This window comes from Leuciscus leuciscus (assembly GCF_965113295.1).
Source record: "Leuciscus leuciscus genome assembly, chromosome: 22".
NCBI lineage: Eukaryota > Metazoa > Chordata > Actinopteri > Cypriniformes > Leuciscidae > Leuciscus > Leuciscus leuciscus.
This window is the reverse complement of record NC_138746.1, coordinates 34,598,738-34,621,549: the sequence shown is the minus strand read 5'-3', so window position 1 is coordinate 34,621,549 and position 22,812 is coordinate 34,598,738. Positions and strand designations below refer to the sequence as shown.

Below are 22,812 nucleotides of genomic sequence, written 5' to 3'. Positions count from 1 at the left end.
CTCTGTTACTGTAATCTCCTATTATCACTGTAAAGCTGCTTTCTGTAGCCCCTTCACACACAGATTCCGGAAAATACACGGATAATGTGTCCCGGGATCGTTTGATTTTTGGTTCATTCACACTGCCAGTGATTTTCCAGAATCAGTGAGTGCGTTCACACACATCCCTAAAGACACGTGACGTCAGGATGTGTTGTAGAGAGGCCAGTCTAATCTTCCGCTACTTCTCTCTCCGCTGTAGTCGTGCACTTGGTGGATTTCATTACAGCGCGTCTTTAGTTTACTAATGATCTGCGCTCTCGATCTGGAGAAACCACACTCAAGCATTGTTTCCGGCTTCGGTCGTACACTAGCGCACGCGTACCGCTCCACAAAGCTGGCGAGCGCTCTCAGCTTCAGCCGGACAGTCAGGAGCTCCTGCTCTCGGCTTCATTACAGTTTACACACATTTTTTCGTTCATTCTTTGTTGATGACGAACACAAACTTTCTTCTAAGAACAACTAAACACCCCTTACGGCATTGGCCTGGCTTTTGTTCACACAGGGTGCGTTCTGGGACTGATCCCGGCAGTGTTACTAGATCCCCATCCCAGCATCAATCCTAGCATCGATCCCGGGACGTGTTTGCGTTCACACAGAAGGCACTCTAGCAATTTTACGGCAATTTCCCGGGATCAGCGCGCCATGTGAAAGGGGCTTATGTTGTTAAAAGCGCTATATAAATGATGATTTGACTTGACTGTTGAGAAAGCACAGTGTTTCTGTGGCGGCCCGGAGAATCTGTTTTCAGGACATTACAGGATCCGGCGCTCTCTGTCTGTCAGCTGTTCTCCTGCTCTGGCGAGTGGAAGGTTTTGTAGAGAGCGGGTCAAATATGGCAGTAGTTATTAAAATGCTATGTGTAGGATAGGTTTGCTTTAAGGATGGCAGATCTTTCATTTTTAGATATTTATAGGGATGAAAGAGTTTCATATGCTTGTCGAGTTACTTTTGAAATGAATACATCATAGAGGTGTGCTATATAGACAAAAAATATATATATGAATGTTTCTGGGATTTTATTGGTAACGATAATTAGACGATATTTTCTAGAGTGTGTTTTGGTTGGTACTTTGGCAGGTTTAGGACTGTGCCTAAAGTTTTTGATATTATTCATATTCTGTATGAGGGTCAGTTTGCAGCAGTGACAGAAATGATCTTTTCCAATAAGATTAAATAGATTTTTACCTTTTATGGGCATTTTTTCCTTTATAAAGCCATTTTTTACCCTAATTAAATGCATGCATCTTTTTTCTTTTTTTTTGTCAATTTTTTTTCCATTAAATCAAATTCTATTAGAATAATAAGACACAATAGGGCTGTCACCAATCAAATGAAATCAGTATCAACAAACTTCATCTTTGAATTGACATTTAGATGCTTTTACACAGACTGTTTAATGCAGCTCAGAGGGACATGAATGCGTTTAACCTGCAGTAACACATGCAGAAATAATGTTTTTATGTTTTAAACATAAAATGTTGAGTATAGATAGATTGAAATTATAAAAAGAAAAAGAAAAGATACTTTAAATGTGAAATTAAAACCGCCACTAGGTGACAGAAAGTCACTGTTCATGAGAGAGTCATTGAGATTCACCCGATTCATTCAAACGGCTGATTCATTCAGGAACGAAGCATTTGACTGTCTTAATGAGTGAGTCATTGAATCATTCATTCAACCGATTCGTTTAAACAGCTGATTCATTCAGGAACGAAGCATTTGACTGTCTTAATGAGTGAGTCATTGAATCATTCATTCAACCGATTCGTTTAAACAGCTGATTCATTCAGGAACGAAGCATTTGACTGTCTTAATGAGTGAGTCATTGAATCATTCATTCAACCGATTCGTTTAAACAGCTGATTCATTCAGGAACGAAGCATTTGACTGTCTTAATGAGTGAGTCATTGAATCATTCATTCAACCGATTCGTTTAAACAGCTGATTCATTCAGGAACGAAGCGTTTGACTGTCTTAAAGGGATACTCCACCGATTTTTCATATTAAACTATGTTATTCCCTTAACTAAGACGAGTTGATACATACCTCTCTCGTCTCAGTGCGTGCGCTCAATCGCTCTGTCTTGCGGCGAAACTTTGTTAGCACTTAGCTTAGCCCAGTTCATTCAATAGGGGCCAAGCAGAGAAGCTACCAAACACCTCCACGTTTTCCCTATTTAAATACAGTTACTCGCGTAGTGTAACTCGACCTAGGACGGTGACACAAAACAAAATGGATAACTATATTGTATGGCGGAATACCATAGCAAGTGCTTGTAAGCACTTCGACTTGGCGCAGTAATATCTTCACTGGAGGGAGCGGGGGCCGGTGAGAGGATTTTTCACGAGTGAAGATATTATTGCGCCAAGTCGAAGTGCTTACAAGCACTTGCTATGGTATTCCGCCATACAATATAGTTATCCATTTTACACGCTTAGAAAAGCGCAACGTTTTGTTTTGTGTTACCGTCCTAGGTCGAGTTACACTTCGCGAGTAACTGTATTTAAATAGGGAAAACATGGAGGTGTTTGGTAGCTTCTCTGCTTGGCCCCTATTGAATGAACTGGGCTAAGCTAAGTGCTAACAAAGTTTCGCCGCAAGACAGAGCGGTTGAGCGCACGCACTGAGACGAGAGAGGTATGTATCAACTCGTCTTAGTTAAGGGAATAACATAGTTTAATATGAAAAATCGGTGGAGTATCCCTTTAATGAGTGAGTCATTGAATCATTCATTCAACCGATTCATTCAAACGGCTGATTCATTCAGGAACGAAGCATTTGACTGTCTTAATGAGTGAGTCATTGAATCATTCATTCAACCGATTCGTTCATTCAGTAATGCAACACCACCGTGTGTCGCTCAGAGATGCAAAACAGTTATAAATATTTATTTTAAAAAATGTACTAAAAGATGTAGACTTCAGGGAGGGTTGTAAATGTTAAATGTAGAAAGTCTCCATTCCAGCCAACACTACTACACTTTCCAGGCGTGGATAGATCGTCGAGATCTGCAGAGTTTATCGGCAAGAATAATCCGAGGTTTTTGGGTGTAATGTTTTGCTTTCATCTAGCGCCGGTCCTGTGGGGTTTATCTTGGGCTCGACCCGCGTGTGTGTGTGTGTGTGTGTGTGTGTGTGTGTGTGTGTGTGTGTGTGTGTGTGTGTGTGTGTGTGTGTGTGTGTGTGTGTGTGTGTGTGTGTGTGTGTGTGTGTGTGTGTGTGTGTGTGTGTGTGTGTGTGAGTGTGTGTGTATGTATGTGTGTGTGTGTGTTGAGCATGTCTTGATATCTCTGCCTTGCCTTCTCCACACTGCAGCGGATTGGACGATTAAAGAGGCTTATCTCCTCTGAGCTCGACCTCAGACCCTCCCATGTCCATATCTCATATATCTCATATCTTATCCCACTGCCACTGAAGCTTGTCTTTCCTACAGTCTTTAATCTCTCCTTCATTATGAGGAAACCAGCGCTTCATGTCAATAATTGCACAGGAAGATGTTACCACCTGCTGGGCATTGCTGCCTGTCGCACCTCCTCCAGTGCCCATGGGTCAGCTGCAGGGTCATCAGCCAGAAACCACCATTCACCAACGTTTCGCTCCTTTAATTCTGGAACGTCTCCTGGTGGCGGAGCAGTGACAGGGACGTCTCCCTGTCACCCCCTGCAGCTGATAGCTGTTCTCCCTGCAGCTGTTGTCTGGGGTTAGATGTTCTTCCCCCAACACCTATCTTTCCTCCTCAGCCAGAGCCAAAAGCTACCTTTCTCTGCCTCCTCTGCCAGTTCCTTTGTTGCCCTCCTTAGCCTCCCTCCGGTCACTCCTGCTTCCCTCAAGAGGCGTATGGTTGACAACCCGAGGAAACCTCGGCATCCGACCTCCACTGGGTAGATGGTAGTCTTCCAGCCAGCCTCCCGGCACTCAGCAGCGAGCTCTGAGTACTTCGCCTTCTTCCGTTCGAAGGCGGCCTCAATCCCCTCCTCCAGTGGTACAGTGAGCTCAATGAGGTACATCGATCTTGCCTTGGTTGACCACACCACTATGTCTGGCCGGAGAGATGTGGTGGTTATCTCCGTGGGGAACCGGAGCTGCCTGTCCAGGTCAACCCTCATGCTCCACTCCTGGTTGGGGGAGAAGGGCCTTGCTGTTTCTCTTGATCTAGTGCTTCTCCTTACCCCTCCTTCCGACACAAAGATGATGGGGTCCTCTGCTGATGGTAGTTGTTTGCTACCCTGTCGACACTCCTCCAGTACTTCGGCTAGCTTTCTCAGGACCTGATCGTGGCGCCATCTGTAGCGTCCCTGTGAAAGAGCGATCTTGCAGCCTGACAATATGTGCTGGAGACTTGCGTTGGGGGCATTGCAGAGTGCACAGAATTCTTCATTCCCAAACCACTGGTGGAGGTTCCGAGGGCAGGGAAGCGTGTCGTAGGTTGAACGAATGAGGAAGCTAAGTCTTGCCTGTGGGATCTTCCACACGTCTGACCAACTGATGTTCCGGTTCATGATTCCCTCCCAGGTTGTCCAGCTTCCTTGTCGACCCTGCGACACGGCCTTGATTTTGTAGCGGTCTTCCTCCATCCTCGTCACCTCTGCTACCACCATCTCCTTCCTTTGCTTGCGATTGGCCTTGGACCAAAAGCGTGGCGTCTCTCCCCATCCTAGCCCTGTTCTTCCTGCCTGAACTCTGCCCATGATCTCCCGGTGTTGTAGCCGACCGACAGCTTGATCGACCTCGGTTTGGGCATTCCACTTGCGGCCAGTAGGAACCTTGGCATTTGCGTTCCTTACTGACTCGTCTGTGGACTCCCTCAGCTCGAGAACCAACCTGGTCTTTTCTTGCATGTAGCCCAGCTGTATAGACTGCAGTGGCAGCTGCAGCATGTTTTTTCCAAAAAGACCTGTTTCAGATAGGCACCGTGGCAGCCCCAACCACTTTCGGATGAATGAGTTGGCTTTTCCATCCATCTTACTTACGGTTGATGAGGGAATCTCACTCATTTTCAGGGGCCACATTACCCTCCTGTAGAGTGTAAACTGGTAGCACCAGACCTTATACTTCCCAGGGAGTTGGCTTTGGTCGATCCTTGCCAATCCGTCAGAGAGCTGCTTCATGACAGTTTTCCCCATCTGTTTGTCAGATAGATCTGCAGTGTACTGCCTCCCCAGGCTTTTGATGGGTTGCTCTGATAGGAGTGGGATTTTTTCCCCTCCAACGACGAAGATGGTATTGTCATTTCTGACTCCTCTCCTGAGGGACAAGCTCCGGGACTTGGAGGGCTTGATCTTCATTCTTGCCCATGACATCAATTCGTCCATCCTCTTCAGCAGTCTTGATGTACATGCTGCTGTCTGAAGGAGGCTGGTGACATCATCCATGTAACTCCTCAGTGGAGGAAGCCTCTTACCGGTTGGGAGTTTGATCCCCCCAACCATTTGCCTTGCCCCGATGAGAATTATTTCAAAGGCTGCAACAAACAGTATTGGAGAAATAGCACACCCCATCGCGATTCCTACTTCGAGCCGCTGCCATCCGGTGGTGAAATCCTGGAGGGAAAAACACATCTGCAAGTTGCTAAAGTACTGAGCTACCAGGTTCTTGACGCAGGTGGGCATGTGGAAAAATTCCATGGCATAGTTGACCAGCTGATGCGGAACTGATCCGTACGCATTGGCAAGGTCAAGCCAGATGACATGCAGGTCGGTCTTCTCCCGCTTGGCCTTCTGGATCTGGTCCCAGATCATAGTTGAGTGCTCTACACATCCTGGGAAACCTGGAACTCCTGCCTTCTGGCAGTTGGTGTCAACATAGCCGTTCTCGAGCAGATAGTTGGTCATCCTCCTGGCTAGCACTGAGAAGAAGATCTTTCCTTCTACGTTCAGTAGTGCAATGTTTCGGAATTGGCTAATGTCTTTGGAGTTCGTTTCCTTGGGGATGAAGACTGCTACCGCTCTTTGCCACTCAGATGGAATGATTTGCTTTTTCCAGGCAGTTCTCATCAGATACCATAGCAGCTCTAGTACCTTGGGGCAGTTCTTATAGAGCTTGTAAGGGACCCCATTGGGCCCAGGTGCGGAAGAGGACCTTGCCTTCTCCACGACTTGCCTGACTTCGCTAAGCTTGAGGGGCATGATGTTGAACTCAGCTGTTGGCTTTGCCGGCTGGGGTACGTATCCTGGAGTTCCTAAAGGGACGCTCCTTTGTGGATCACTGTACTGCTCTTTGACATGCTGTTCCAATTTCTCCCTGGTAGTTTCAAGCTTGCCGCTCTTCTTTTCCTCCAGTAGTTGTCTGGCATGCTTGAAGGGATCCTTGAAGAAATTGGCTCGCTCTTTCTGCTTCCGCTGGCTGCGCTTGCGGATGCGTTCAGCTCTGCGAAGCCCGGCTAGCCTTTTCCGGACCTCCTCCCACAGGACTTTCAGACCCTCTCTCTCTTCGTGGGTTGCCTTCCTCCAGTTCTTGCGGAGTTGCCGACGCCTTTGCACAAGTTGGAGGATTTCCCTTTCCCTCCTTCCCTTCTCTCTCCTGGCGGTCCTCTGTTTGGGGACAATTTCGCCAAACCTGTCTTTGCAGGTCTGGTATATTATGTCTCCAATCTGGTTAAGCTTAGTCTCGGCCCCTCCACGCAGTGATCCCTCTAGGGTCCTGATCAGGTCCAAGTCCAAATTGCGCCATGCCTCTGCTTCATTTGACTTCGGCCATTTCAGCTTGCTCCTTCTGGCTGGTTCTTTGGTCTCTGCATTTGGCTCTGTTCTGTCTAACGTGTTGGGGACTGGGCCTTCATGCTCACGTGGAGGCTCAGCCTCCACCAGGGGGCCTTCCTCTGTGACTCTCATGCCTTCAGCAACATTAGGTCCTTCGGCTCTGTGGTTTTTTCCCTGGCTTTTGGTCCTTCTTGTCTCACCTGCTAACACAGTGCAAGGTTGCTGTTGGCCTTTCTGTCCACACCTTGCTTTCCCCTGGTGGATCCGTAAGCCTCTAAACGTGGTCACTTTCTCCCATCCACATGCACACTTTCGGAGGATCTTCTCCTCATTTACTGGAGTTCTGGTGTTCTCGTTGTCCATGTTCATTGCCGTCGTCACCGTGTGGTCTGTCCTGTTGGGCCCATCTTTCGTCCCACCTCTCGGAGGGCCCGCGGGTTGTTTCTCATTATGTTTCTTTGTAGTTAGGTTTGGGTGTCTCTCTCGCAAAAGACTAGTGGGTTAGGTAACTAGCCAACCACTCCCGGTGCGGTCTTTCCCTGCTGCCATCCAGTCTTTCCTGGCTGTCCTCCAGTCTTCCCTGGACTCCAACTGCCCTATTCACAGTAGTCACTGGGTTCGCCAGAACTTCAGTAATTGCACAGGAAGATGTTACCACCTGCTGGGCATTGCTGCCTGTCGCACCTCCTCCAGTGCCCATGGGTCAGCTGCAGGGTCATCAGCCAGAAACCACCATTCACCAACGTTTCGCTCCTTTAATTCTGGAACGTCTCCTGGTGGCGGAGCAGTGACAGGGACGTCTCCCTGTCACCCCCTGCAGCTGATAGCTGTTCTCCCTGCAGCTGTTGTCTGGGGTTAGATGTTCTTCCCCCAACACCTATCTTTCCTCCTCAGCCAGAGCCAAAAGCTACCTTTCTCTGCCTCCTCTGCCAGTTCCTTTGTTGCCCTCCTTAGCCTCCCTCCGGTCACTCCTGCTTCCCTCAAGAGGCGTATGGTTGACAACCCGAGGAAACAGTAGAGCTTTCAGTGTTGTACGTGCCAGACAAGTTTCGTTTCATTTCTACTATTAAGCTCCTATAATGCGTCTTGAAAGATAATGTATATAAAATGTATTTATTTAAAAACAAACAGAACAAAAACAGAACAAAAATAAAAATAAATTAATACTTTTATGCAGAAAGGATGCATTAAAATCAAAGGCATTGACAGTGTTACAAAATATTTATATTTCCAGCCTAAGAAAATTGACATCTTTTAATCTTTTATGTGTGATAATAACATGCGGACATGATTTCTGGCCAGATTGTCACACAAACAGATTTGTCATGCAAAAACAAGAGATAATCAATGAAATATTAATAAGTGATTGTCAATGTATGCTTTTTCCTATAATCTTTTTGTTTTTCTATACATTTTCTTTTTTCCATAGTAAAATAAAACCTGTAGCTGTAGTTTACCTTTTCTTGCCAAATAATGTTGTCAGATGAAAACCTTAACCAAGTTTAGTGTTTAGTTCTTCCTTCACGAAAAATAAAAAATATAAGATTTCTAGGGATGCACGGATATGAAAATTGTGGCCGATACCAATTACTGATAATTCTTTACATTTGACAGTCGATAACCGATATATTGGCCGATAAATCTAAATCCAAATTTGTATATAATTTGAGAGCCTGATTATAAAAACAAAAGTCCCAAGAACACAATTATAATGTTATGTAGCCGATATGACAGACTTGTGCTGCATGTGTTGCACTTTACTGTATTTTCCTTTTTTGAAGTGATTCCAATCATATTTCAAGCAATTTGAACAGTGTGTATCTGAAGTGTCTCAGCTGAAGGAAATAATACATTATTTATCAGCTTTAATATATCTGCCAAATTTTCTTATCGGCCCAATAACGATAACATTAAAAATAAACATATATCGACTGTGGCTGTTATATCGTGCATCCCTAATATTTTCCTCATATATTGGTTTAATCAAACTTGAAGGGGAAGTAAAAACAAATGATTATCATCAAATATATTTATTTGAATCAAAAAAGCTTGAATACATTTGATCAAATGTTTCATTAAAACTTTTGAAAATAAAAAGTTTTTTAATAAAACCTTTTGGTTACACTTTATTTTAAGGTGTCTTTGTTACAGTGTGATTATATATTTAAGTACTGAGTAATATAACATAACTACATGTACTTACTAAAGGGTTAGGGTTTAGTTGCATGTAATTATGCATACTTAGTAAGTTTATCATTTAAAATAACAAGGACACTAAAATAAAGAGTTAGCAACTTTACTCATTCAGTCTAGATCAGTTCGGGTTTGGAAAAGGACGGTGCCTGGTTCATCGAATGACTCGTGTCTCTTTGTTTGGCCATTAAATGTGACATCACTTCCTGTGAAGAGCTGGTGTGTGTGTGTGTGTGTGTGTGTGTGTGTGTGTGTGTGTGTGTGTGTGTGTGTGAGGTCAGGTCACTGGGGGGTTTGTTTCTCACTAAGCCTGTGACTAAGACTGGATTTGAAGCGTGATCTCACAGAGGCATTCACTGCAGTATAAACTCCTCTGTGTCTTTCTGAAGAAATAAATGCTTAAGTTGTTTTTTTTTGAGAAGAGAATGTGTTTGATCCTGAAGATGTGTGTGTGTTCAGGGTCGGATAACCTGGCGCGCTGTGGAGCTCTGGAGAGTCTCGTGGAGAGTGGGATACTGGACGACACCTGGGACGACAAAGCCTTGAACCGGATGAGCACCATTCGCTTCATGGAGGACGACGACGATGAGGAGGATGATGAGGTGAGGAAGGAGGAGGCTCTGCTAAATCATATATGTCAAGATCTAAAGCTTATTTACAGACAATTGATGGTTCGCAAAGACCCGCCCCCTTTAGTTACTGTTGCTATGTCCGACAAGCCGCGCCGCTCTCACACACACCATGTTCTCACGCAGTGAACAATACATCGCGGAGGAGACACACTGACAGACAGGACAGACCAGCTTACTTTTGATATGAAACAAAGTCTCAACTTTAAAATTTGGTCATTTACAAAATTTACACAATAAATACCGTTTTGTGGTTCTTTAATGTGAAGTCATCTCCTGACTGCTTTATCGGACAAAAATGGCGGATGGCGGATTATGATTGGTCAGATCGCCTGTCAATCAAACTCCTTGCGAAGGGTGAATTAGGGCTGCACAATTAATCGAAATGAAACCCCACAGGATTTGGCAAAGGCTGTCAATATTTTATGTGCAGTTTGTCAGTGCAGCGGCTGATTGGTAGTAAATGCTGCTCCATCTGAACACCAGAGTCTCACACACACACACACACACACACACACACACACACACACACACACACACACACACCATATATCCCTCTGAACACCAGAGGGCGTTTCACACACACATACATGCGCCGCTGAAGTAGGATAACACACATCATTCCAGGAAATCCCTATTGCCATCATACTATCTGTATCTGAATAATCAGAAGATTGAAACGCTTTGATTGATTAAACATGACTAATAAACACACGACTGCCTTATTCTGTGTAAGAAGCACATCATCTCACAGAAGGAGGAGCTCAACTGTGGTTATGAAGTGAGTTTGGAATAAAAGCATGCTATTAAATATTGTCTTTTTTTGGACAAGAGGTTCATAAATGCTTCTCATGTTTGATTTTTCAAGTGACTCAAACTCTGTGTTTTAGATGGACAGAGTTTACAGAGCCGTACGTCACTGACAAGCTGCACATAACAAATAATCTCAACCTTTGAGATTTCATAATCGCGATAAGCCAAATCCGTTTAAGTGTGATTTCATGTAAATTGCGATTAATCGTGCAGCCCTGCAGACAATAGACCTTCATCAGGAGAGACGCCATATTGAATTTTACAAGGAGAGGGAGAGACACGTTCACACCGATACGATAATGATAACGAAGACGATAACTATAAAGTTTTAATACTCGTTATAATTCTATGAGAATAGTGACGTTCACACCATAACTATAATGACAATGACAATAACACAGAAGAATGATATGGTTGAAATCACTTCCAGAATGATTTTTCCAGCTGATGAGTGATAAAACATTGACAGCTAGACATAAGAATCAGCTGACATGAGCATTTGAAGCGTCAGAGAGACGTCATCGGATGGTCTCGACGCCAGTAGAGTAATACACTGCAAAAGATGCTTCTCTTACTTAGTATTTTTGTCTTGTTTCCAGTCCAAATATCTACAAATTCTTAAATCAAGAGGCATTTACTAGATGAGTAGAAGATATTATGTCCGGTTTTCCAGGGGAATTATTCAAAATTAAGTGAGCTGATGCTTAAAAAAAGCAAAGTTATCTGCCAATGGGGTCAGAAAAATAATCTTAATTCCAACAGAAACATCATTTTTCTGACCCCATTAGCAGATCATTTAGCTTTTTTTAAGAAAACAAGACTTAATATATTGTCATTTTACTCATCTAGTAAATGCATCATGATTTAAGAATTGTTTGATATTTGGACTGGAAACAAGACAAAAATACTAAGTATCTTTATCTTCATCTTTATGGTTATCGTTTTTGGTGTGAACGAGTCTTTACAATATGTAAGGTTCTAGATCACATGTAGTTTTCACAACTCGCGTCTTTCAAAAATGTTTTATGGAGTTGTTGTCGACTGAACAGTCGGTGTGTTGTTCAGTGCATTGAACACACTATTCCTCACAGCCTCGTGTTCATACAGCGCTTGTTAAAGTGTCATGAAACCTGTTTAAGCACTGCTCGTTCACACCGGATTCGAAAAACACTCGGCGTGTAAAGCTGTGGAAAACTGTGAGTGTAGAGGGTGGGAAAGAGGGGAGACGACAACCTTGAATTTGAGGGGCATTTTGCCTATAAAAGGGGTATTTGATTATGATTTGACTTTTCTAACTTTAGTTAGTGTGTCATGTTGATGTTTGAGCATAAACAACATCTGCAAAGTTACAATGCTCAAAGTTCAAAGGACTACAACAAACGGCTGCTAGGGACTACACGACATTCCTCCCGGGTTACATCACCGACCCTAAGATTTACATAAACCCCGCCCCCGGGTTAGTGACATCACCAACCCTAAGATTTTCATAAACCCCGCCCCCTGAACACGATTTATACATTATCAAGACAGAATATGCTAATCAATGACTAGAAGATAACTACACATACGCTACATAAATTCATCAACTAACCATTCAGAAATGTCCTGTTGCTTCTACATGTTGTCACTTCTTCTCGAGTCTCTCCATCATTGACTGACTCCGGTTTGAACATAAAAGGCTAAAAGTTTTAGATTTTTTCATTGCGTGTGTGTGTGAGGTGAAAGAACACGAGCTCTTGAAGCTCCGCCCCCTGTGCCGGGAGCAACAGCTCATTTGCGTTTAAAGGAACAGACACAGAATGGTGTGTTTTTGCTCACCCTCAAAAAGTGACAACTTTAACATGCTATATAAACATATCTGTGGGGTATTTTGAGCTAAAACTTCACACACACACTCTGGGGACATCAGAGACTTATTTTACGCTCACGATTACGGCTCACGATACGGCTCACGATACGGCACACGCCTCGAGTGCGTCCGACCTCAGCCTTCGTTCATTCAGTGGGAAATATGGGGAATAGTTAATGTTTCACAGGCTCATGATGGGCAATGGCGGAAGTTCAAAAGACAGAATTATCAGTGACAATTATCAGTGACAACTTGGGGTCAGTAAGAATTTTTATTTAATTTTTTGGGGGGGAAAGAAAGCAAAGAAATCAATACTTTTATTCATCAAGGATGAATTAAATTGATCATAAGTTACAGTAAAGACATTTATAATGTTACAAAAGATTCTATTTCAAATAAATTAAATTCTTTTGAACTTTTCTATTCATCAAAGAATCCTGATTTTTTTATTATTTTTTTATTATTTCAACATTGATAATAATAATGAATGTTTTTTTTGAGCATCAAATCATCATATTATACTGATTTCTGAAGGATCATGTGACACTGAAGACTGGAGTAATGATGCTGAAAATTCAGCTTTGATCACAGGAATAAATTACACTTTAAAATATATTAAAATACAAAAGTTATTTTAAATTGTCATAATATTTAACAATAATACTGTTTTTGGTTGTATTTTTAATACAATAAATGCAGCCTTGGTGAGCAGAACAGACTTCATCTAAAAACATTTTTAAAAATCTTACCGACCCCAAACGTTTGAAGTGTGTGTGCAGCAGTGTGTGTGCAGCAGTGTGTGTGCGGCAGTGTGTGTGCGGCAGTGTGTGTGCAGCAGTGTGTGTACAGCAGTGTGTGTGCAGCAGTGTGTGTGCAGCAGTGTGTGTGCGGCAGTGTGTGTGCGGCAGTGTGTGTGCGGCAGTGTGTGTGCGGCAGTGTGTGTGCGGCAGTGTGTGTGCGGCAGTGTGTGTACAGCAGTGTGTGCGGCAGTGTGTGTGCGGCAGTGTGTGTACAGCAGTGTGTGTGCGGCAGTGTGTGTGCGGCAGTGTGTGTGTGTACAGCAGTGTGTGTGCGGCAGTGTGTGTGTCTGCGGCAGTGTGTGTGTGTGTGTGCGGCAGTGTGTGTGCGGCAGTGTGTGTGTGGCAGTGTGTGTGTGTACGGCAGTGTGTGTGCGGCAGTGTGTGTGCGGCAGTGTGTGTGCGGCGGTGTGTGTGCGGCGGTGTGTGTGCGGCGGCGTGTGTGCGGCGGCGTGTGTGCGGCGGTGTGTGTACGGCGGTGTGTGTGCGGCGGTGTGTGTGCGGCGGTGTGTGTGCGGCGGTGTGTGTACGGCAGTGTGTGTGTGTACGGCAGTGTGTGTGCGGCAGTGTGTGTGTGTGCGGCAGTGTGTGTGTGTGCGGCAGTGTGTGTGTGTGCGGCAGTGTGTGTGTGTGCGGCAGTGTGTGTGTGTGCGGCAGTGTGTGTACGGCAGTGTGTGCGGCAGTGTGTGTGTGTACGGCAGTGTGTGCGGCAGTGTGTGTGCGGCAGTGTGTGTGCGGCAGTGTGTGTGCGGCAGTGTGTGTGCGGCAGTGTGTGTGCGGCAGTGTGTGTGCAGCAGTGTGTACAGAAGTGTGTGTGCGGCAGTGTGTGTGCGGCAGTGTGTGTGCGGCAGTGTGTGTGCGGCAGTGTGTGTGCGGCAGTGTGTACAGCAGTGTGTGTGCGGCAGTGTGTGTGCGGCAGTGTGTGTGTGCGGCGGTGTGTGTACAGCGGTGTGTGTGCGGCGGTGTGTGTACGGCAGTGTGTGTGTAGCAGTGTGTGTGCAGCAGTGTGTGTACAGCAGTGTGTGTACAGCAGTGTGTGTACAGCAGTGTGTGTGCAGCAGTGTGTGTGCGGCGGTGTGTGTACAGCAGTGTGTGTGCGGCGGTGTGTGCGGCGGTGTGTGTACGGCAGTGTGTGTGCGGCAGTGTGTGTGCGGCGGTGTGTGTACAGCGGCGGTGTGTGTGCGGCGGTGTGTGTACAGCAGTGTGTGTGCGGCGGTGTGTGCGGCGGTGTGTGTACAGCAGTGTGTGTACAGCAGTGTGTGTGCGGTGGTGTGTGTGCAGCAGTGTGTGTGCGGCGGTGTGTGTGCAGCAGTGTGTGTACAGCAGTGTGTGTGCGGCGGTGTGTGTACAGCAGTGTGTGTGCGGCGGTGTGTGTACAGCAGTGTGTGTACAGCAGTGTGTGTGCGGCAGTGTGTGTGCAGCAGTGTGTGTGCGGCGGTGTGTGTACAGCAGTGTGTGTACAGCAGTGTGTGTACAGCAGTGTGTGTACAGCAGTGTGTGTACAGCAGTGTGTGTGCGGCAGTATGTGTGCAGCAGTGTGTGTACAGCAGTGTGTGTACAGCAGTGTGTGTACAGCAGTGTGTGTGCGGCAGTATGTGTGCGGCAGTGTGTGTACGGCAGTGTGTGTGCGGCGGTGTGTGTACGGCAGTGTGTGTGCGGCGGTGTGTGTACGGCAGTGTGTGTGCAGCATGCGGCGGTGTGTGTACGGCAGTGTGTGTGCAGCAGTGTGTGTGCGGCAGTGTGTGTACAGCAGTGTGTGTGCGGCGGTGTGTGTACAGCAGTGTGTGTGCGGCGGTGTGTGTACAGCAGTGTGTGTACAGCAGTGTGTGTACAGCAGTGTGTGTGCGGCAGTGTGTGTGCAGCAGTGTGTGTGCGGCGGTGTGTGTACAGCAGTGTGTGTGCGGCGGTGTGTGTACAGCAGTGTGTGTACAGCAGTGTGTGTACAGCAGTGTGTGTACAGCAGTGTGTGTGCGGCAGTATGTGTGCAGCAGTGTGTGTACAGCAGTGTGTGTACAGCAGTGTGTGTACAGCAGTGTGTGTACAGCAGTGTGTGTGCGGCAGTATGTGTGCAGCAGTGTGTGTACGGCAGTGTGTGTGCGGCGGTGTGTGTACGGCAGTGTGTGTGCGGCGGTGTGTGTACGGCAGTGTGTGTGCAGCATGCGGCGGTGTGTGTACGGCAGTGTGTGTGCAGCAGTGTGTGTACAGCAGTGTGTGTGCGGCGGTGTGTGTACAGCAGATATAGTAAGAGTTTATACTAGCATGTTTTCCTCTCGCCAGGCTGAGACAAACTCAGTGACTATTTAATACAAAATGCGTTCAATCTCAGCCTTCTTTTATTCAGCAGGGAATCCGGTGAATAGTGTGTTTCACAGGCTCAAGACGTCATCACCTTTACTCTCTCTCTCCTTCTGTTTCTCAGAGAACGCTGCTGAGACGGGCCACTCCTCACCCCGGCGAGCTCAAGAACATGAAGAAAGTGGCCGAGAACATCCGAAAGGACATGATCGCCGCCAAAGGCCTGGATTCCAACAAAAACGAGGTCAATAATGCTGTGGAGCGAGTGACCAGCACGTCTGTGTGACCGCTTTATCTCCGAGATGTCTCTTCCCCAGTGTGTGTCTCCCGAAGCCCCCGCTGAGCCATTCCTCACTGTTTTCTCCCGGGAACGCCAGAGCCCTTTCCCATGTTCATCCGTGTTCATCCGCGTCAGGGACCAGTGCCTTCTTTTATAAAGACCTCCAGCGCAATAACCTGCCAACGAACGCACACTTTTACTCTCCAAATCCAGTGCTTTTCAGTCGCTTTTCTGACAATAGGTAGTTGCACTACAAGTCTTAGCGGAATCTTTAATATAGAAATATGAATTTTTATGCTCTATTTTTTTATTTTCTGGGTGCATTTCTTTCTTTCGGTGACACACGGAGTCCAGGCATTTTTGGACCTACTGATTTTTTTTTAATTCTTGTATAGTTGCTTGTGAATATTGATACTTTTATACGTGTGGCAGCTCAGGTGGTGTCAATTTTAAACACACACACACACACTCACACAGAAATGTGTAGCCAGTTTCTTAATCCACGAACTTTCCCATCGCTTGGACTTAATTCCAGAATTCCAGAATTCAACAGCATCCGAACAAAGAGTGTGATTTGTAATGTTGTACGCGGTTCATTCCTGTGTAAACATGAGCATGAGGGGCAGCTCGTGTTTCTTCATAACCCAGAGTGTGTGTGTGTGTGTGTAAACATGTTTTTACTAAATAAGGGCTAACGCGGTTCAGGACGGTGAGCTGAAACACTCCGACAGACCTGCACTGTGCTTTATCTTCTTCTGTGCTTCCAGCTTTGTAAAAGCAGGTACAGTAAAGCTCTTCTGTAAGTACGGTTAGGGTAGTTATCATCTATAGCTTTGGTTGAGGTGAGCAGTTTTTCCCTCCGAGTGCCAGAATGCACTTTTACAAACAACACTATCATTTTTTGGGGGGGTTTTTTAAGAAAGAAAAAAAAAGTGTATGGTACACTACAGACTTCATTTTACATTGTATGTTTTCATTTGTATTCCAAGAAAGACAGATTTGGTTTTTAATGATGATTTTTTTTTTTTTTTTTTTATCCTTGAATTATTTCTTGTAAATGAGAAGCTGCACAGAAAACAATCTTAAGCAGGCGCTGTTTCTGGGCCAGTACGTTTATGATTTTAACCACTGAAATAATAAAATGACTTTATGAAAGCAACGGGTATGATTCGTTATTTATGCGTAGATTTGACATTAATCAGAAACCCTGCCGATATTGTTCTTTCCTTATTAATGTGAAAGAAATGGAAATGCTGTCATTGCTTATTCGCCCTCGAGTCTTTCTGATCCTGTTTGCTGCTCTTAGTCTTTTCCCATCACTGGTTTATTATCTCCACTGTTTGTCCTCCTGCGCTTCTTCCTCTGCTCGTCATGTGATGCTTTTCTGCATTACTTCAAGTGAATATTGTGTTGTCAATATATATATTTCTCTTCCAGAATGATTATATAATCTTCAGTTGATTCTGTTGCTGAAACACTGCAGATACAGGCCCTACATATGAGACACGATGTGGAAATCAATCAATTTGCTGATTTCATTCTCCATTTATGTGTGATGTGCTGCAGATTTCATCATACACCAAAAATCTGATGTTTTTATGATTCTGTTCAGCAAGGTTGCGTTACATTTACAGTAAAGACATTTGATAATGTTATGAAATACATGCTGTATTCTTCAAAAATCCTCTCACATCACTGACAGCTGTGCAGAAATTTTCTTTTTAAATCATATTCATGGTGTCTGTAGCTCCCTCCACCGGTCTGATCGCAGGACGTTTCTCCCTGTCCTCATGATCGATCCCAGAGTTCCCATCAGCTGAGACTCATCCATCCATGTTGTGGATTCTCATCAGATCTCGGAGCTCTGCTCTTGTTGGTCTTCTTCGCCGGTGTCAGCTGTGATTTCTTCTCTGTTCACCTGAGCTCCAGTGAAGCGTGTGTTTAATCTGTGATCTGCTCGTCCTCTTGTTCCGCTGCACGCTTTTACACGTCTCGCTCTGTCCTGGTTAGATGTGCTTTCTTTTCAAGACAACTGCAGTCCATTCTCAGAAGAAAGAAACCCTGACTGATGAGCTTCTAGAGAAAACTAATTTGCTTGTACCGAACAATGATGCATATTATTAAGGGGAATTATTAAGTGTATGCATTTGGACTATTTAGTTAACAATTTAATATTTATGGAAAAAAAGCTACATATGAATTACGATATATAGAGTTCTGTGAATCAATTAAATTATTTATGAATTAAAGTGATGTCATAATAGCAACATATTATAAATTAAGAATGATTCCAATTGACCTATAGATTATGATGAAGATGTAGACATTATTAAACAAGGACTCTTTAAATAAAAAATATACTTAAATGGTTTAGATTACATCTCACAAATGTTTAGAGATTAATGTTAAGGTGATAAGTATGGTTGAGATGAGATTTACTGACAAATATGGTAAAGGAGAAAATTAAATAAGGGGGATAAAAAAAAACTTTATCATGAAGACTGCAGTCCTATGGAAGCTTGTTTCCACCACATAATAAAACATAAATAAGATAACGGCGACTTTATCACACAATTCTGACTTGTACTTATGTGATATAAACTCACAATTGCGAGAAATAAACTGTTTTAAATAAACTGTGTGTTTATATCTCGCAATTCTGACTTTATAACACGCGATTGGGAGATATAATGTCAGAATTGCGAGATATAAACTCGCAATCCTGAGGAAAATTCTGACTTTATATCTTGCAATTGTGAGATAAAAAAAAAGTGGCAAGTATCTTTTAAAATGTTTTATTCTGTGGCAGAAACAAACTTCCATACACATCAGTATAAAGCTTTTTAGTTTGCAGGAAGCAGTTTGGCTTCTCGTTCTTCAGATATGTTGGGATTGCTTGACCATCTGAACTTCAACTTTAGACTCCTGTAAATGAGATACATGAGTCACACAAAGTCCAGGACGACCGGCACAACTGCAAAACACAATGAATGCATTTGTGAGCACACAATCACTCAGCACTGAAACAAATCATGGAAAGTATTTTTAAAGGTGACCTATAATGTTTTTTTTATATTACCTTTCATTTAGCAGCAAAGATATAAAGTCCAGGAGTGACTCGCTCCAGCAGAAAACACCTGTCTGAAACACCTCTGCAGTTTGCAGCCGTTATTTCCTTTACGTGGCGACGTCACCATGTTACATATTTGCATAATGCGTGTTTTAACCCTCGGTCTGAACATTTACACGACAACACCATTCTGGCAGTCTGAAAACGCTAACTTATGAAAACGATACCGTAATCATCTCCGAGTTCTTCAAAAACATGAATTTGTGTTGGAATTGTGGCGCCGCTTACTATAACCTGTGAGAAATAGTGGCTCACCCTCAAACAAAGGGAGTTATAAGTCAAGTCAAGTCGGCTTTATATATATATATCGCTTTTTACAATACAGATTGCTTCAAAGCAGCTTTACAGAGATAAAATAATGCAACAAAGTTTGTTTCTAGCAGAAAATAGCATCATAGTCCAGCTTATGTCATAGGTCAGTGATGGTTCATTTTTGCTGTAAATCTTTTATTAATTTAGTTAATTTATATATACAGCCGCTCTGGAGAAAACCGTGATGTCATCGTCCAGCTCAGTTCAGTTCTCATAATGGTGTCAATGCAGCAGATCAATAATATTGTTGAATATTAAATAAGGGTAGGAAGAGTTAATCACTATGTCAAGTGGAAAACATCGTTATATGGACTTCTAACTGCAGAGGAATTGGCGAATCAGTGGTGAAAAATTTATTTTAACTATATTCCTCAGCTTATTGGTATTTATGGTACTCAAGGTGTTAAATTCACAATGGGTATTCATCAAATTAATTATTATGTTGGCTTGAGAAAACCAACATATCGAACCTCTTCTGAGACGAGTGTTTTCACACTTGGTCATTTCTGTGGTTTTTAAAAAGCATTTTATTTGTCAGTCGATGAGCGCTGGAATGTACTCTTCATTTGAACTACAGATGACTAAAGTTGGCCGTTCAATTTTTATTGTATTTTTTGTGTACCGGCCGCCTGCGCCAGCGGCCTCTTTTCTGAGTGACTTTACTAACTTCTTATCATCCATTATTAAGCTGAATAGAGTGATTATTGTCTGTGATTGCAATATTTGCATTGAAGATGTATTTGTTAGTGATCATTTTATTTGATCTTGCTTGTAATGAGGATCCTCTGCCTGTTAAGCGAGTGTCGATCTCTCTCGTATGATTAACCAGCTTTCTGATGAGAACTTCTCAGACACTTTTGACTCTAGCTCAGTTCTTATTTCAAATGACATTGACTCTTTTGTACAGTCCTTTAATGAACATTGCACCCTTCTGCTGGATTGAGTTGCTCCTTTTAAGACTCAACAAACCCCCGCTGTTAATACCAGTACATCCCCGTGGATAAAAGACGCCATCCGCAGCTTTAGGCGTGTCTGTCGGAAGGCTGAGCGTTTATGGAAAGCGACTCAGATCCAAGTACACCAGCTGCATCTTAAAGAGCTCCTGACAGATCTTAGATGATCACAGATGCCAGAGCCTCTTATTTTATGAAACTGATATCTGCCTACAAAAGGACTCCTAAAACTCTGTTTGAGACTATTAACAACATTGTTACTCCTGCTATATCTCTTGTCCCTGTGTTTTCTAATGATGACTGCCACCATTTTGTCTCATTTTGTGGACAAGGTTATGGCTGTCTGGGCAGGCATTGCACCCTTTATCACGGTAAAAAATATTGTTGGTTTAACTTAAAATAGCAAGTTACCTGGTTGCCTTAAAATTTGGAGTTCATTAAAATGAAAGATTTGAGTTAATATAATGAAGGAGATTGGTTTAATCAACAGAAAAATCAAAATATTATTTTATCTGAACCACATTAATTATCTAAGTTGATTTGACAAAAGAAAAAAAGTTGTAATAACAAATAATGAAAATTATTTTTTACAGTATACCCAACAAAGACTTCCAAGACTGGACTCCTTTTGCCCCATTTCTCTGAATGACATTATTAACCCTCTACTGCACGGTGTTGCCATATGGCAACATACCCTTTCTTTGGACATTTCTTGAAATTTGAAAATAAATATGAGCTCTGATTGGTCTTAAATTCATGGTAGAACCTGGTGGTAAAAAATGATATGATTTGATGACATCACATGACACTACACACCCTTGCACTGTCATTCTTTTCACACACTTTTGATGACTCCAGTAGCTGAAGAAGTGCTCGTGAATATTTTCCTCAATTTTTCATATTTCTTCAGAATTTTAAAATGACATCAAGCATCTGGGATAAGTTCTAATCTTTTTTCAATCATTGTCACATTGTTTTGATACTACTATTACCTTTTTATTCAATAAAATAGGTATGTTGCCATATGGAAACATTGTGCGGTAATGGAACAATATTTTGCCCATGCTAATGCAGAGTAGCTTTGTATGAATGACAATGTATGGATGCACTGATATAGTTGGATGGTTGTATTCTACTCTATAAATATATACAAATATATATAAATATATAAGTAAAAGTAAAGTAAAATATATATATATATATATATACGCTTATTTTGTTTAGAAAATGAAGCCGCCAGTGTTCTATGGCAAGGCTGAGAGGAGGGCTGAAATGTACAGGGTACAAGTGGTTATACCATCTCATGAAAGTGAGGATGAGCTAGGGATCAGTGACGAGGAGTATGAGAGGCAGGCAGAATTAGGCCTAGTAGACTCAGAGGATGAAGAGACAGGTATCTATTCCGGTATGTTCAACATTCAGGTTACATGTCGTCCTTTGCACAGTGTTGAGCTGATGTTGGGAAAGGTGTAAAGTAGATCAAGAATTTGAGGTTTTTGTCATTCCAAAATCTGTATGGTGAACAAAAAATAACCACAGACACAAGTCGCTGTGCAGTCCCAATGCACATGTGCACGCACACACACACACACACACATGCAAAGGCATAAACACATGCATGTTCTATCATCTATGAATTTCATGTCTTTTGGGAGAAAACACATCAGGCTGTTCCATTGTCGCACAATGTTGCCATATGGCAACGCACCCAAAAGTACCCCCCAAAAAATTCAAAAATATAAAAAATATATAAATATGTTAATTTGAGTCTATTTTATATATAAAAAAACACTTTAAATTTTTTTTCCATGATTGCATAATAATGCATGCAGTAGAGGGTTAAGTTAGTGTGTTCGATGAAGCCTTCCAAAAGCCCTCTGGATATTTTGCCTACATCTCTGGTTATGAAATCCATCCTGAAATCTATCGGCCCGTGTTTGGTTTCAATCATAAGCCTATCTCTTAGGCTGGGACAAGTCCCTAGGTGTTTTAAACATGCTATTGTTCAGTCTCTCTTGAAAAAGAGTAATCTTGATGCAGCATCATTTAACAACTATAGGCCTATTTCTAAACTACCCTTTATCTCTAAAACCTTAGAAAAGGTTGTGGCAATGCAGTTAAATAATGTTTTGGAGGCTCATACTATCTGTGATAAATTTCAGTCTGGTTTTCTTAAAAACCATTCAACTGAAACTTTCCTCCTTAGGGTCTCAAATGATATTTTGATGGCTGCTGATGCAGGCGAATGTCCTGTGATATAGTTTGATACTGTTGATCACTGCACTCTGATTGGTAGACTGAACTCTTTAGTGGGCATTTCTGGATCAGCTCTGGATTAGTTTTCCTCCTATCTTTGTCCATAGGATCTTACATGTCAGACTCAGTTCCTTTGTCCTGTGGTGTGCCTCAAGGCTCTGTGCTCGGCCCTCTGTAGTTCAGTATGTACTGTATATGCTTCCTCTTGGCAAGATTATTAGTATTTTCAAAAGAATATCTTATCATTGTTATGCTGATGACATCCAATCATACATATCTTTTAGTCCTGATAGACTAGACAAACCGTCCCTTCTGCAGAATTGTTTAGTCTTCATTAACAAATGGATGGCTGACAACTTTCTGCAACTTTATACGGATAAAACTGAGGTGATGATTCTTGCCCCTGACAACATTACGCCTAAGATTAGGCAGGCCATTGGGGGTTTATCATCCTCTGACTGAGGTGACATAAGAAATCTGTGTGTCATTTTTGACAGATCTATGTGTTTTAACAGTCATGTAAAGTCTGTGGTTCGTTACGTTTTTTTTCCATCTCAGGAACATCG

At 43.1% G+C, this 22,812-nt stretch overlaps 1 protein-coding gene across 1 annotated transcript in view; it reads left to right on the top strand.

The window, feature by feature from the left end:
• The window catches only part of LOC309486551 (leucine-rich repeat-containing protein 1-like), a 76,411-nt gene extending 59,901 nt beyond the window's left edge, over positions 1–16,510 (top strand). Inside the window, exons 13-14 of the mRNA XM_082153900.1 lie at positions 9,392–9,534; positions 15,440–16,510. Coding sequence (XP_082010026.1) covers positions 9,392–9,534; positions 15,440–15,601 — 305 coding nt within the window. The 3' untranslated portion in view covers positions 15,602–16,510. The remainder of the gene's footprint in view (positions 1–9,391; positions 9,535–15,439) is intronic.
• The last annotated feature ends 6,302 nt before the right edge of the window (positions 16,511–22,812 follow it).